The sequence below is a fragment of the Tamandua tetradactyla genome, chromosome 7 (assembly GCF_023851605.1).
Source record: "Tamandua tetradactyla isolate mTamTet1 chromosome 7, mTamTet1.pri, whole genome shotgun sequence".
Lineage (NCBI taxonomy): Eukaryota > Metazoa > Chordata > Mammalia > Pilosa > Myrmecophagidae > Tamandua > Tamandua tetradactyla.
In genome coordinates, this window is record NC_135333.1 from 50,351,650 (window position 1) to 50,369,058 (window position 17,409).

The following is a 17,409-nucleotide window of genomic DNA, read 5'->3' on the forward strand; positions in this document are numbered from 1 at the left end:
TAGAGTTGGGATGTTAGCTTTGGAGCCTGATTTGGGGGTCTCCACTGATACGTCACACTGCCTCTCCAATGATGGAGGCATCACAATTAGAGGTTTACTTTGGCACCTTAAGGGAACATCTCTTACATATAGCAGGTGGGCTGCTATCTGTACCAAGAATATGTGGGCCCTATTTTAAGGGCAGAACATAGGGGATCCAGATGGGTCAAAGCATACTGGAAAGAGACAGACAGACCTGTGTGTATCGTTCTGCCCTACCAATCCTAGCTCTGTGGCCTCCAGAAATTTCTTATGTCAGCCCAAGTTCCTCATCTGTAATATGTGGATAATAGTATGCACTTCCCAGCTTTATTGTGAGGACAAAATGAACAAAAGCTTGTAGTGTTCCAAACAAGTTTCTAAATTATGACAAAGTAAAAATATCTGGATTTAAAATCCCAAAAGAGAGATTTAAATTGCTCTGGATTTCAGTAGCCCAGGTTGGGACAAAAACTTGAGTTGTGATTTTAAAGTTATAGGTCTATTAATTCACTTAACTGACCCCTTTTCTTATTATTTCTTGAAAGCCATAAGACTTGCATCTCCTATAAGCTGTTCTTAGAATATCCAACATTGCCATAGTGAATTCCTAATGGAAAGGATTCATAAATGGAGAAAATCTCCACAGGTGAGAAGCTCCCTGCTCTCTCCCCAGCTCCACCACCCATCCAAATTACACACTGTATGACTCAGTTTGTTTCAAAAAAAATGGGCAAAACAGTTTCTGCTTTTACCTCTCACAGAGGTTTCCTGAGCTCTCAGAATAGGGTGATGTGAGTGGTAATACAGAACACTTGTATAGTCCTTTAAAGCACACCAAGGCCCTTCACATGCCCTATCTCTTTGTTTTGTTTTGTTGTTTTTACTTAGAGAAGTTGTGGGATTACAGAACAATCATGCATAAAATACAGGATTCCCATGTATCACCTGTGCTGGTTTGAAAGGATCTATGTGGCCCTAGAAAAGCCATGTTTTAATCCTGATCAATCTTGTGGGAGCAAAGCCTTCTTCTAATACCCATTCGGAACTATAGGTTGGAAACTTGATTAGATTATCTCCATGGAGATGTGACTCAATCAGTTGTGGGTATTAAACTTGATTAGATGGAGGCATTTCTCCACCCATTCTAAGTGGATCTTGATTAGTTTATTGGAATCCTATATAAGAAGAAGTATTTTGAAGAAAGCTTCAGAATACCACAGAACCATGAAGCAGAGAGTCCACCAGTCAGCTCCTTCTGGAGATGAAGAAGGAAAATGCCTCCTGGGGAGCTTCATGAAACAAGAAGCATGGAGAGAAAGCTAGCAGATGCTGCCATTTCACCATGTGCCCTTCCAGCAGAGAGAGAAATGCTGAACATCATCAGCCTTCTTGAACCAAGATATATTTCCCTGGATGCCTTACATTGGACATTTCTATAGACTGGTTTTAATTGGGACATTTTCTTAGCCTTAGAACTGTAAACTTGCAAACTTAGTAAATTCCCCTTTTTAAAAGCCATTCTATTTCTGGTATATTGAATTCGACAGCTAGCAAACTAGAACACCACCCTATTATTAACATTGGTGTGGAATATTTTTTAAATTGATGAAAGCACATTTTTATACCTGTACTATTAACTATAGTCCATGATTTAACTTAGGGTTCACTGTTTGTGGAGTGTAGTTCCATGTATTTTTTTCTAATTGGTTTTCTATTACCATACGTATAACCTACCATACGTAACCCAATATATCCCCTTTTGACCACATTCAGATACATGTATTTCAGTGCTGTTGACTGCATTCACAGTGCGGTGTGACCATCACCACCACCCACTACCAAAACTCTTCCTGTCCCAAATAGAAACTCTATAAATCTTAATCTCTAACTTCCTACCTCCCACCCCCACCTCATCCCCTGGTAAGTTGTATTATAGATTCTGACGACTCCACAAGTTTGCTTATTCCAATTCTTTTTCATATTGGTGAGATCATACAATATTTGTCTTTTTGTGTCTGGCTTATTTCTCTCAATGCAATGTCTTCAAGGTTCATCCATGTTATCGCATGGATCAGGACTTCACTCCCTTTTGCAGCTGAATAATATTCCATTATTTGTTTATACCGCAGTTGGTTTACCATTCATCAGTTAATGGATACCTAGGTATCTTTTGGCTATTGTTAATAATGCTGCTATGAACATCAGTGTGAAATATCTGTTTGAGTCCCTGTTTTCAGTTCTTTGGGGTATATATGTAGTAGTGCAATTGCTGGGTCATATGGTAGTTCTATGCTTAGTTTCCTAAGGAACTGCCAAACTGTCTTTCACAGTATCACCTGCCTTATTTTATTTAGGTGCCCTGGTAGGAAGACTGTTGACAGCCTTGAGGATACAAGGACTAAATTAAGCAAAAGCATGTTTTTGCTCTTAGGTTGAAAGATGCAAAAACCCGAAAAGTACTTAAAATGTGTGTGCATGTAAATATATGTACGTATATATATTTGTCGCATCAGCTTTGCTGCTTTCAACAAGAGCCAAACACCGTATCTATCACAACACTCTTTATTTGCTAACAAATATCCTAGCATGTGTTCGGATTCCCAAGTGATATGTGTCACAAGTCCACATCATATAGTCAAGACTGTTTCTCATAAAAGGAAAATGCAAATGGCTAAAAAAATAGATATGAGATTGATCAAACCCCATGGAACTACTTTTTTAGAAACAATTTCTTCCACTGTAGATTTCCCCAAACCTGGCCCCAGACTGACTGTGAGGTCAGGCTGAGCTTAGGGAGAAGAGTGTGTTAAAAATGGCAAATAATGTATTACCTCACTCAAATGCTAACCCTGGACTTCAAATATGTGAAATAAAAAATTTATCCATCTTCCATTCTAGTGGTGTTTAAAAAACTAGATAATGAATCACAAATAAAGCATCACTAAAATAGCTCATTTGCCCATCATAATGCCAAAGCCATGCAGATGACAAAACGGACACAATTTAAAGCGTAACATAAAAGAAACAGAAAACCTTTGCTGTGTATTTCTTTCTTTCTCTGTATCTCGCTCAAGTCTCTTTGCATTTAACCTTTCGTGTAGCATGATCCTCCAAAGTAAGCTATTCTGGCTTCTTAGGAATATTAGGCTACAAGTTACACTTCTGTTGGAATTATTTACATGAAATTTGTATAAATCATTTTCTGAGAAAGTTTACAGAAGGAGGGGAAAATATTTGCCAAGATACATTATTAGAGGAAGTTAAACCACAAAGTAGTCTACACAAGAGCTGAACTCTCCAAGTAAATAACTAGATTAGATGACACGAAGCTAACAACAGGAAACAACACACAAATAGCTGACAGTGTTTCTAAAAGTGTGATACAACACATTTTTCTTCAACTACTCTAAATATCTACAGAGTAATATATATAGTATATAAGGTGGTAGGAGCAACCAGACTAGATTTAAGTTCTGCTGTTGCCATAGGAGGGATATCTTCCCTTCAGCACACCTCATCTTCTAGAATGCCCCAGGTTGGTTGATTGACTTGCTGCCCAAGTGGCCATCAAAGAGAGACCTGGAAACCAGTGCGAATTTCTCCCTTCCCCTAAGCCCTCTGCACCTCATCAGTGCTGAAGCCCCAATGTCTCCCCCCTCCTTAACACCACCTGAACCCCCCATCACTGTCTCCATTCTCACCATCTCCACCTTTAGCATAGGGCTTAGCCTTCCCTGCTGGATTTGGGATGTCCATAGAGGTACACAGGGTGCGGTGGGCTCTCAGAGGGATGGGGGGGGCCCAGACAAGGACAACCAAGGGGGAATTCTAGAGAAGATAAATCACAAACCAAGGCTTGGCCTGTTGAAGCAGGAAAGATGGGAGGGAAGGCAGAGGAAACCACCTGTTCCTTATTGGAAACTAGTCCAAAGCATGGTGGGAAGGGGATGGAGAAGTGGAGACCAGAGTGGTGGGTCACAAAGAGGCTGTGTTTACCAAAGGGCTGGGGCTTCATTCACCAGGAGACATTGTGGAATTGAGGTGGGGAGGGCCAATCTCAGACACACATTTAGATACCCATTTGCAGATGCCATCAGAGAAAGGCCTGTGGAAAGGAGACCAGTCAGCCTACCAGCGCCACACTTAATGTAGTATCTGGGAGGTGGAAATGGCTGACCAGGAAAGGCTCCAGACACAGGAAGTCATCAGAGAGACAAGCCCACATGCATGTTCAAGCTAGTTTGAATACTCTTGTTTTGGAACAAAGGAGAAAAACAACCTTATTTTCTTTTGGTCTATGGAGTTCTGTAAGCCATGCCCAAGAATCTGTTGGAAGTAATACGATGGTGCTGATTCCAGTCTCAATACAATCAACACCATTCACTGGCCGTCTGCTATGGACAGAGCCCTGTACCATGGCTGCCTGAATGCATCAAACAGGTCCTCTCTTAGCTATAAACTTGCTGTGGCCTCAGACCGATTAATTCGATTTCTTCTTATATGCATGCATGTTGTTAGAGCAGAATAGCAGTGACCACTAAATATGAGCAGAAATAGAAAGGGAGAGTACAAATCAGGAGGGAGAATGCCCAGTCCAGCAAGTTTTTGAGTGCAGGTCACTGGCAAGGCCATAAAGAAGACTCTGACCTTCCTGCACGAAGCCAGGCTGGGTCACGCTGAGATCCCTGCAGATCTGGGGTCTTCCTGCAGGCAGGTCCACGTGTGCAGGTGCAAGGCTTGGTAAGATTTTGGCTTCAACCACACACAACCACAAAGATAACCAACACCAAATAACTTAATTGCATTCCTCAACCTCAGTTCTAGTTGAACTGCATTTTTTTGTGGTTGTCAAACTCAAGGGAACATTCAGTGAGGGTTTTCCAGGGTCAGCAAAAGTTCTAGGATGATAAAAGGCACACCTGCTTCCCTACTGGATGTCATAGAGCCAACACTTTTTGCACGTACTGCTTGTGTCAATTCCAATGCTACCTTTGCAGGGAAAAGGGCATCCTACATTAGAGCATCATCTCCTAGGTGGCTTGGACAGACCCTTACAAGGCTGTACAGGTGCCCAACAAACTCAAGGAACAGCCACCTGCAGTCACCGGAAAAGCGGTTCCGTTTGCCCTGAATCAATGACTTTCTATTGAAGCATATGTCTGTCTTGCACGCCCAACAAACAGGCGCATGGCAGTGACTGAAGTGAGGGACAGGGCCAGGAGGAGCAGCAGCCAGCCAGATTTAAATGAGTTAATCTCTACAGAAGCTTTTCTCAGAAAGCTATTACTTAATACAAAACCGGTTGTCTTTTCCCTGGCTGGCTTATTCTTTAATTATCTGTTGCTGAGGAAAATGTGTTTGGTCTAAGCCAGAGAATTAAGCTACTACAGGAGCAGGCTGTCTCACTGCCCCACGCTACCCCCCACACTGAGCCTCTGAGTCCTCCTCTCCCCAGGGCTCACCTCCCTCCAGAAGGCCCTGTCCTCCCCACTTTCTGTGATGACCATTCTGACCTTAAGCCACCAAGATTTCCGTGTCTCCAGCCCAGGACACAGGGCTCTGGCATTGGGTGGCCTGGCTGGCCCCGTCGCTCTCCTGATGACGGGCTTAGTGTGGAGTTGTGCTGACCCGACCAACCCCCAGCTCATCCCCTCAGGCAAGGTCCCTGTCCTCACCCCCATACTTCAGCCTCCCTCAGAGAAAGGTGCCTGCTCCCCATGGGTGGGGAGATGGACTCAACCCCACTCACCTCCATGGTAATGAAATCCAGTTTTTAAAAGGGACTGCCCTTGAGTCTGCCCATCCAATGAAACTCCTCACCTAAAGGAATCATTGTCTGGGATGCATCTGGGCACACGTAGGTACACATGTGTACTACTGCACATGATGAAGAGCTCTGGGAGGTGAGACCAGGAGGGCTTTCCTTTTTTTTTTTTTTTTTAACTTTTTGTTTGTTTGTTTGTTTTACATGGACAGGCACTGGGAACTGAACTCACGTCTCCAGCATGGCAGGTGAGAACTCTGCCTGCTGAGCCATTATGGCCTGCCTCAGGGGAGGCTTTTAAAGTCCCCAGTGCCTGCCACACCCAACTCAATTGGTCCAGGATGGGGTCCAGACCTTGGTGTGTTCATAGAAACCTCCCAGGGAATTTGAATGTGCCGCCCATGTTGAGAACTACTGCTTTAGAGGGAGAAAAGCAGAAACTGTCAGCGGAGACGCCTCACTGTACCCAGAGGGACAAGACCCAGGGCAAGACAACTTCAACCACCTACAAGGCAACCACCAGACAGCAGGTGGAATTCGGGTGCACATTTCTTTCTGATGTCACCTCCATAACCCATCTGTGCCTTGGTTTCCCCAACTACTAGGCAAAAGCCTGCTCTGGCTACAGCTCTGTTTTGCTCCTCCCTGTCCCCCATTTTCCTGCTTTATCCACCAGCATCCATCTTTCTCATCCTCATTCAAACGCAGACTGGTTATGTTTTTGCCTTTCTACCTCTCCAAAAGCACTTTATGCATTGCCTCAAAATTAGATTTGAGTCATGCCTGCTCTCTAGGCAAATAATATCAAAGAAGCGATAAGCTCTATAATCCAATCCTCGGTGTTTAACACTGATGTTAAATTCCGAAACGTATAAAATACTCCATCGGTGGAACCCTAGCTAACCATTCTGCCTAGGAAAGCTCATGCCAAATCCTAGAGATCAAGCTCGGTGAATGCACGAGTCAGAACAGCAGCTCTCTCTCCTGCACAGCAACAGCCTGTCACGAAGCCTATCACTTCTCTTTCCTCCAAGCTTGGTTTAATATCCACTTATCAAGTAGAAAATCATTCTGGAACTATTTTCAGAGCAACCACAAAGATATCCTTAAGGATATATTAGCTACATTACTTTAATCCAATGAAATAAATAAATCGCTCAACCGGCAATAAACTCTGCATGGAGAAGGAGGCCGGCTTGGGTGGAAAATAGAATGGAAGCGTACAAACGGTCCAGGATGCCACGGAAGGATCCAGAACAGAGCAGGTCCACCAAGAGCTCCGTCAACGAGGTGTGGAAAGTATCAAGACTTTTCTATGTTGTTTCAGAAAATTTTAACATACAGCAAGCCCAGATCTCAGCTGAGTACCAGCCTTGGGGCGTCCAGTGTCCCTGGCCACCTCCGCTGACATCCCTCAGGCCCCTCAAACCCAACACATCCAAATCAGAACGTGCCTGTCCTGCTGCTTTTGGATTTCCCTTCTCAGCAAAGGGGATTGTCTTCCATCCAGTCATCGAAGACAGAAACCAAATCCCTAAATCCTAAAGATTTGTTCACACCCCCTGTCTGTCTTCGGCTTCCTGTCCCCAGAACTGCTGCTGTCACTGGCTGCTGCTTCGCCTTTCAGCTGGACTCTCCCGTGGCCTTTCAAACTGTTCTCCACATAGCGAGTTCTGCCCCTCCGATCTCTCCTCCCACAATAATCCTTATGAAACAAACCTGATCAAATGCCTCCTTTCATTAAAAACCCTTCAATGGTTCTCCCGCCTCTCTGTTCACAGGATGAAGCTCAAATTCCAAAGTGGGGTACACAAGCCCCCCACAATCTTCCCTCTTCAAACTTAGCTCTCCCTGTACCTTGCCTTGAACCCTTCATGGAGTTCCCAGCACAGTCCCAAACAGTCCACTCTCTTTACCTCTGATTTGGCTGCTCCTTCTGCTTGGAATGTCTGTCTGATGATCTGTTCCAGCCAAACACACTCAACCTGGGAACCAAGCTCCTCTACGATGCCTCTCCTCCCGCCCCAAAGGAAAACAGGGCAGTCCCATCTCAGAGCCCCTGTTCATACTTCTAGCCCAGCATCTATCACCTTATTGAACTTAAGAGAGAAAACTGTGAGCTCCTCGAGGGCAAGAACTGCTTATCTTTTGAGCCCCAGTGCCTACCAGTGTGCCTGGCAGAGAGTAGGAATTTAATAAGTACTTGTTAAATGAATGGATGCCCCTTGAGTGAACTCTAAGGGTAGTTCCAAGCTATTTTTTTTTAACAACTCATATACACTTTGCCTTCTACTGCTTACGATATGGATCTACCTCATTTTTCCCTCTCAACTATTTTATTTGGAAATAATTTCAAATTTACAGGGCAGTTTCAAAAATAATACAAAACCCATGCAGAGAACTCCAACACACCCCTGCAGATTTTTACATTTTATCACATTTGCTGTATCATTCTACCTGTCCATCTACCGCTCTATCAATCTCTCTCTCTCTCTCTCTCTCTCTCTATATATATATATACATATATATATCAGTTTTCTAAACATTTAAGAGTAGGTTGTATACATCACACTCCTTGAACACCTAATACATTGTGGAACTGCCTCTTATTCTACCTGTAAATCGCTTGCAGAATACCGAAAAATAAATCAGTACAGGAGATATATCACCTTCTTAACCCCTAGGAAATCATTTCCTTGTTCTTTTTTCCTGAAGGAAGGGTCATGCTTCAAGGCATTCTAACAGCTAACAGAGAGGAGCTATCAAAACAAGTTATTCCAAATCCCTGCCCTCCCTTGTTTTAAATGTCTTCTCCCTGGACGCAGTAATTATTGGAAGCAAGAGACGCTAATTAAGGCAGAATGGCCATAGCATAAACCAAGACTGGCTTATGAAGTTCACTCCCAGCCACCTACCCACACAGACTGAAAGCAGCACTGACGCTTACTTCTCCAGTATTTTCACTTCTCAGCCCATAAAGGAATCCCATAAAAACAAAGGTACCTCCTTCATTTCAGTGGCAGCCTAGCAGCCCCTGCACCCAACACAGGACCTTTGGAAGGCTCCAGGTGTCCAGAATTCCATTTAAAATGTCAAATATCCACAACATGTGTGCAACTTGATATCACCAGCATATACTCCCTTCTCCACGTACTGATTTCCTATTGAAAAATGAGCAATTTAAATAAATGTTTCATAAGCATCTGTCTTTGTAGCTTGATGCTAGTGTCCTTAGAGTCATTTGTTTTCCCAAATTCTCTTCCACGTATTTCACGTTCCTCAGATAACTCCAGACACACAGAAGCAGGTACCCCAAAGGGGTCTGTTTCCCCAACCTTGGGAGACATGGTGGAATGTGGGGAGAACAGCTGACACCTCACTCACCAAAGACCACCCAGGATGGTTTGGTTCTTGTACCCAAGGGGAACAAAAATTACATTCAGTTAATCCTCTGAGGTCCGCGGGAGGTCAGTCTGAGAACCCCGGGAGGAGGCTAGGAGGTGGGTCAGTTGCCCAAGGACACGCTGAGTCGGCCTGACTGACCGCGGGGCTCACTCGAAACAACTACTAACTTGACCAAGAGAGCGGATGTGCAACGTGCTTTGAAAACGCACATAATGTCATTGTGGTTAAGAAAGCCCAGTGCCAGCCCTCTTTCTGGGGAGCAGGGACCCCGCAACCCACCAGAGGCAGCGAGGGCGGGAGCCTACATTCGGGGGACTTACTTCCTCAGAACCGCAATCTCGTTCTCGATGCTGCTTTCCTTGCCCTTCAGCGCCTTTTTGGGGATGCACTTCACTGCAAAGAGTTTTCCAGTCGCCTTCTCTTCAGCTAAAACCACCTCCGAGAACGCCCCACTGCGAGGAGAGAGTAAAAAAGAGGAGCAGTTTAGAGTCAGGAGTTTGGGGGGGTTTAAAGAGGCTCCCCCAGTTCCACTACCAAAGCTTAAATAACAATGGTGACAAACACAAAATGCAGGTATAACCACTGCACCTTATCTGCATCATTCCCTATGGAAATTCCTTCTTTTTTTTCCCCTTAGCAAATGTTCAAACTTCATCGATGGCTTTTGGAGTGAAAGGTAATTTTTATTTTTGACCTGTTACATATATTAAAATGTATGTATGCTAATTACTGGGTTACAGGACAATGTCGATATACTAATTGGAACACTCATGAGAGCCACTTCAATCCTTAAGGAAAGTGTTTGGATAGGATCACATGTTACGGACACGTGCTACAGAACAACCCCCACAAAAACTCGGAAAAACTCCTTGGGATTCACACATGCTGTCGGATTCACAGACATGACTCACAATCTCCCCCTTCCAGGGGGTGGAGAAACACTAATAAACGTAGAGTCAGCTTCACCGGACTTCCTCACACAATGAAACACCCCTGTGCAAACAAGTTCCGTGCAAAGGTGCTGGGGGCACCACAGGGCTTTGCACCTCCCCACAGCACCAGCTGCCCCTGCTGGACGGGGAGAAAACTGACACCCTGGACAGGCAGCCAAGGCTCCCAGACAGAGTCCCAGAGAAGGACCACATCCCTCTGGAGTTGTCGGCACTAGCACCATCCCCCTGCAAGGTGACTAGAAAGCAATATTCAAATTTCGCGATTCCTCACAGGCCCTGCCATCCAAAGAAAATCTCAGAGCACTCCACCTGTAAGGAATTCTCAGATAGGGAGGAAAGTAGTAAAAGGGTGAGTTGGCATAACGCGTGACACTGGCATAGGCTAATGAATTGGTAAGGGTGTGCCAGCCTCGACATAGAGCCTGTTTCTTTTTAAACCAAACAACTGATCAACGAAACACACTCAGCACTGATGTAATAAGTGGAGAAACTTGCCTCCTGATATTAAAATTTACATCCACAAAGGCAATGCAGCCACTGGAGCGGCTAACTGGGACACTCAGGGCCAAAAGTCCACATCCCCCAGGAGGCCCCCTGAGGTCAGTAAGCCCCCGGCCAGGGCCTCAGTCCCTCGCCCCACACATCCGCCACCCCTGTCGCTGCCAGCAGGCATCCAGGTGCCAGGCTCGGGGGGCAGGGGAGCAGAAATCCCCTGCTGACTCCGAAGCGGAAACAGGCACCTCAGCCATCCATCTCGGACCCTCAACACCTCAGCTCTACTCGGGCAAGACAAAGGAAACAGTACGAGTTCTGAGAGTTGAACTGGGCCCCCCAAAAGATGTGGGGAAGTCTGAACTTTCGGTTTGGAAGCAGGTCATTGCAGACGGAATCTGTTCAGATGCAATCACAGTGAATAAAGGCAGGCCTCATCTCCAAGGAAGGCCATGTCTAGGAAAGAGGAGAGGCATCACAGAGGCAGGGAATCAGGCACGGCGACCAGGGGAAAGCAGAGGTGAAAGCACTGTGTCCACAAGCCAAGGAGCTCCAAGGATGGCCAGCCAACTTCAGAAGCCACGAGACACAAGGAAGTGTTTTCCCCTACTGGGAGCACGGCCAGGCCAACTCTGGGGATTGGGCCTTTTCCATTCTCCAGAACTGGAAATTGAGTCCTGTGTGCTGAGTCTCCCAGCGGGTGGCCCTCTGCTGCGGTGGCCTCAGGAGACCAAGACAGCAGTCCACGCAATTCCCCCTCCCCTGGACTCTCAGGAGCCCCTGGTGTTTCCTGGGAAGGTCCAGGGCACAGAGGGACGGGCTCGACGGGTCTCCACACCCTTGGACAAACTGGGAACCCAAGGCAAGCCTCGAGCCGATGCTCAGTCCCCACCAGAGAGGCTTTCACCAGGGCAGTGGCCTCATCCCAGACCAGAGGAAGAAACCCGTGTATTATTTTTTTATTGTGAAAGATAGCATATATACAAAAAAGCAATAAATTTCAAAGCATACTGCAACAATTAGTTATAGGACAGATTTCAGAGTTTGATATAGGTCACACTTTCACAATTTCAGGTTTTTCCTTCTAGCTGCTCCAAGACACTGGAGACTAAAAGAAATATCAATATAGTAAATCAGTAGTCATACTCATTTGTTAAATCCTATCATGTCTGTATTACAAACTCCTCCTTCTCCTTTGATCTTTCTCCCAATCTTTAGGGGTAATTGGGCTATGGCCATTTTGACTTTTTCATGTTGGAAAGGGGTGTTGATAGTATGGGATGGGGGATAGAACTGGTTGATGTTCTAGAGAGGCTGGCTCTTCTGGGTCTCAGGAATTATTTAGTCTAGGAACGCATCCAGAGGTTGTAGGTTTCTGGAAAGTAATCACAGTGCACAGAACCTTCATAGAATCTCAGATACAGCCCTAGGTGTTCTTTAGGGTTGGCAGGAATGGTTTTGGTTGGGGGTTGGCAAACCATGGTAAATAGCAGTATCTAGCTGAAGCTGGTGTGAGAGTACCTCCAGATTAGCCTTTTGACTCTATTTGAAGTCTCTCAGACACTAATACCTTATTTTGTTACATTGCTTTTCCCCCTTTGGTCAGGCAGACATTGTTGATTCCAGGGTACCAGGACCAGGCTCATCCCTGAGAGTCATGTCCCACACTGCCAGGGAGACTTCCACCCCTGGATGTCATGTCCCACATGTGCATTTTTAAATCCCCTTCCAGTGAGAGAAACTTGTTCGCACTTAAGGCAAATAATTGTGCGTCTTCCAGATGGCATCAAGAGATGCACATCCACTTTCAGGGCCGGCCCCAGAAGGGCAGGAGGTGCTGATTCACAAAGTAACCAAGTGGGAAACGTCAGAACAAGGACCTTCCACACAGAGCCACAAAGCGCTGGGCGCGAAGCATTTCCGCTCGGGATGCTGGGTGCCACGTGCGGGGCCTCGCCCTTCCTGGATCAGAACTGTTCAATGGTAATCATTAACCATAAGCAAGCAAATAAACAAGTAAACAGGAAAATAAATCAGTCGACCCCACAGGGGATCTAGCACAAAGCAAGAGATGGGATCACATGTTTCCGATGGCACCCGGTCACGGCCAACTGCTTCCACCCAAGTACACCCGTCGCCACACTGTCAGGGGACCTCCCCAGGACCCCACCCCCACCTCGGGGATCACCGCCCTGTGAGGGCTCCTAGGGGGAGGGAGACCCTGGGGGTAGGAGACGCCCCTTTCAGCATCCCAAGGCGGGGGGTGGGGGGGTGGGGGGGGCGGGGCGGGCGGGGACAAGAAGTGTCTTGAAGAACAAGGTAGTCAGTGAGGAAAGAGCGCGTTTCTAGCACCTGGGGATTTTAAGTCAGATGTTTCACTTTCCCCTCTGTCATTGGGTCCTGGATGCTGCAGTCACCACAGTGTCTTCTCCCACCTGTCACTTTTACTAAGGCTGTTTTTCCAGAAGGCAGAGAGCACCCCATGGCAGGAGGCGGTCAGACCTTCCTCTGTGTGCTAGGTCCACTCTGCATCCAGCCGTGCTCCTCACCTCACCACGTGCTCCTCACCACGGCTGCTGTAGGAACCCACAAAGAGGTGAGACAGGGTGCAGAGGTGAGAAAGGGCCTGGAGGTGAGATGGGGTGGGGTGAGACCAGGCTAATGGAGTTGAGATGGCATGTGCTCTGGACGAAGGGACTCTGGCCCTTGTCCCTGGCTGCGGGAGGGACGACATGGGATGTGCTGGGTGTGAACCCCTGGGGTACAGGCAATGGCGTGCAGGCCCACACAGGGATCCAGGAGCCAAGCAGCCAAGGGCCTGAGAAAACAAGCCAGCACAGAGTCCCAGGAGAAGGGTGCAGCAGATGCAGGACCCCAGGCTGTGGAGAGTCACAAAACCAAGGCTACCTTCCCATCTTCTCAGACTGGTTCCATCCCGTGGCTGTGCCCAGGGATGGACATACTAAAATAGTAACAATAATAATAATATAAATCTTTTCATCACTTCCCTAAAGGAGAAAGAAACCACAGTCCATTCTCAGTATTTGCAGTAGTACTATTCTCTAAAGTCACTGCAAACCATGAACTAGCGAATACTGAACCACTGCTCCTGGGGGAAATATGGAGCTAGGTTCCCACGAGCCTCAGGTCACATTTCTATCAGTCGACTGATATACAACCTTGTTTGACGTGATGTTTGTCCAAAGACCCCTCAGTTGACCCATTGCTAATTCACGGACACTGAACTCAACGGCAGAAGGACCCTAACTCACACCTGTGGAAGCTCTAACACATATTTTCCCCACAAGCCACGGCCCAGCCTTCCTCTGCTTGGGAACACAAGACAGCCTCCCAGCACTACCCTGGGGGGCCATTTTTAATATCAAAACCACCCACAAAAAGCACAGAAATACCAACAGCATGACACTAAATCTACTGCAAAAAGGACACTTGTTGGCAGAATGAGGCTGAAACAGCAGGCAGAGTCGCCCCTTCGAACTCAGCTGGGAACCTGAACACTGGGCAACTTCAAAGTTTTCACCACTCTGAGCATGTCTGCAAATGACCACAAAAGGGCCAAGAGTATTGATTTGGGGGCAACAAATAAAGTTTAGCAAGTAGGCAAATTCACAAACAAAATCGCTAAGAAACGAGGACTAGCGAATCGGTAAGGAATGGTCAGGTACCAGATGCCGGTTCTCTTGCTACATGCAGAGTGCTTTGGCATATATCCACAAACCAGGTCCCTGCAGCAACCCCACCAAGCACACAGGGAGGGGCTCTCACCTCTGAGGCTCAATGGTACAAGGCATATAAGGGTCAGAAAATAAAACATAGTTTTCCCATCCCGTCCAAGGCTGTTTTCAGTATATTACGCTAGGCGGGTGCTGCTCTACCAAGGAGAATGACCATCGTGGAAGAATGGGGGAGGGGGGCAGGGATCCCAAGGGTGCAAAGCTTCCATGCTTCACCCTTCAGCCAAACTATGTGCATTGCCTTCTTTAAGCTTTCCAAAGACGAAGCTCTCTGTTCTTCTGATGGGACAGCAAAATTAACAAAAATTATTCTTCCTCCAATAAATAGAAATCCCTTGAAGATACTTTCCTGCTCCAGGAAAGCTAATTACAAAAAAAAAAAAGGAGAGAGAGAGAGACCTCACGAATGAACAGTTTGGACACTTTCAATGTAATTACACAACAAAGTAGTGTGCTCCTCTGTGTAGTCAAGAGAGAGGGGGGGATGGGGAGAGAAAGGGAGGGAGGGAGCGAGGTAGGGAAAGTGACTAGAAGGAAGACAGCAAGGAGAGAATCTGCGAGCACGTGAAATCTTCAGAGAACTCAAGGAAATAAATTCCGAGGCACAAAACCATGGACTAAGAGTGACAGTTATAAAAACATGAGGAGGTCAAAACAGGTGACACAAAATCAGCTATAGAAGACAAGCACAGTGGGTTTAGACTAAAAAGCATGGTGCTCCAGCCAAACTGAATTCCATGGCACCCATGTGGCTCTCTGCAAGCCCACATCTTCCCGACCACCACATGCTGCCACCAGCCTGGCTCCAGGTCTACGTAACAGATCCCGTCTGTGTAACATCTGATGCCCCTGGCCCCTCCTTCCTAAGACCCTCTGCTTCTTGGTCCTAAGACCCTGCTCCCCCCACTTATACATCCCATTATATTCCTCTAAGGGCCTACCTACAAGAGAGTACCAGCCAATGTCATACTTTGTATCTCCATTTCCCAGGGCTTGGCACCAACCAGGGACCAAGGCAGTTTTGATGGCCTACATTGGGGCTCTCCAATTTTCCATTGACTTTCTGAATTTCTGCAAAGCTGTAGGTCAATGGAAAAAAAAAAAAGTATCCTCTAGTGACCTTCCACCTAGCATTGAAGAAAATAGGACTGTCCCTTTCCTCCTTTGAAATGTGTTCTTCTAAATTTCACTGTGAGCCTGTGCAGAAAGAACCTCAAAGGCTTCTCTTGAAGCATAAAAATCCTTTGAGTCTTTCCTGATACATTTTAAGCCAAGAACTTATGTGCCTGAATGTTTAATATTCTGCCATTGAATAATCCTGAGATCACTGATGTCAAATGTTAGTCAAAATACTAAATTTGTATGAGACTTCTACCTATAAATGTTTGTTCTGGTGAAATACGTACAATTTGGTAGAAAAGAGGCAAAGACGGAATTTTATATTGATGAAATGGCTTTAGAAAATGCATAATCGTAGGAGAAATTAAAATTCTCAGTGTTTTGAAAATTGCATTGTTTTTCAAGTTGTGACAAAGCATTTATTTGGATTACAAAGAAAAGCATTATCCTATTAGAAGAACCAAGTTTCCATCTAAACTAAATTTATGACAAATTACAGGGAAGGTCAAATAAAAAAATTATTCTTGAAATGCTAAATATTTAGTGCACCTGAAGATAAGCTGTAAAAATTACAAAAGTTGAATTCTTCTCCCTTTCCTTCCCCTTTTCAAAGGAAATCAAATCATTAGCTGGTGGGAGCTCATTCTAATTATAAGCCAGACACCCAGGAGGAAGTAAACAGATTTTTGAGAGCTGAATTTCTTAAACTAAAGGGAAATGTCACATTTTCTACATAGACAAAAGAATTCTAACCAGGTACTTATGCCTTGACTTCATCACTGATGGCTCTGACAAAACTGTTTTGTTTTGCCTTGTCTAATCAGTTTTAAGAAATGAATTATAGTGTTAAATTACGGCAGAACTACCTGCTCTAAAGCTCGCCCTCCCCACAGGGCATATAGCCTAGTCCTGTAGGAATGGGATGATCAGGCTCAACCAACCAAAAGGGAAGGCAAAGAAAAGAAGTGTGGCTGGGCTCTGCCAACTCCTTATCTTCCTGAGTTCCTTACAAAAAGCTGCACAAAATCCATGTGCCCGGAGGACGCATCAACTGAAAAAAAAGGACATTTAAGAGCTTTTGGTGAGCTAGAGATAGACATTTACCTTCCAGTTGTTAAAGAAATTCATAGAGCCATTTCGAGCACCTTAACTCTGGTTCTGCAGCTATATATTGGACCAGGATTTACAGCTAAGCCAAGCCCAGAGACCCACCTCCCTACTGCCATTTACTCTCATAAAAAGCAAGACCAAGAATCTATGGATTCCATTTTTCCCACTTCTATTAACCTTCAACCTGAAGTTGTAAAGAAAAAATATCAGACAGTGTCTAGGAAATGTGGTGGACATGCTAGTTTTTCTAAGTGCATATAATTTTAAAATGAATCCTTTCTCCTACAAGAGCAATTGAATCTTAAGACAGACAAAAACATTTAGCCTCCAAAGAGCCTACTGCAACTCACACACTTTAGGTGCTAGGCAAATGTTTAGTCGAATTGAATTGGTGAAACCTGAAAAGGCCTCTCCGATGTGCAACAAGAATCAGGCATTCAGGAGCTGTCTTTTTCATTCATGTCAGTGCACTAAATCAACCCCTCAGTAAAGTAATATCCATCCCCAATTTAGGCCATGAAATAATCAGATGGGACTGAAATGATGTGCCCAATTAGCTCAGAGTCCACTCTAACTGGATCACTGCTTCCTTGCGCTGCTCAGTCTTCTACATGAAAATCAGATGGACTGCATTTTCATTAACTTCATTAGTGACACTGCCTCCAGCTCACTGCCATGATTGGAAGACCAACTGGGCCGACAGACATCGCCCCAGGCCTCGCACCATTAATTAAAAAGTCCTTTCCCACCAGCCTACTGCTCTCCCCAGCATCAGGCTAGGGTAGTAGTA

The 17,409-nt window shown here is 45.6% G+C and overlaps 1 protein-coding gene across 1 annotated transcript in view; it reads right to left on the reverse strand.

The window, feature by feature from the left end:
- The window catches only part of CAMK1D (calcium/calmodulin dependent protein kinase ID), a 388,582-nt gene that overhangs the window by 236,461 nt on the left and 134,712 nt on the right, over positions 1-17,409 (reverse strand). The window contains exon 2 of the mRNA XM_077169413.1: positions 9,511-9,642. Coding sequence (XP_077025528.1) covers positions 9,511-9,642 — 132 coding nt within the window. The remainder of the gene's footprint in view (positions 1-9,510; positions 9,643-17,409) is intronic.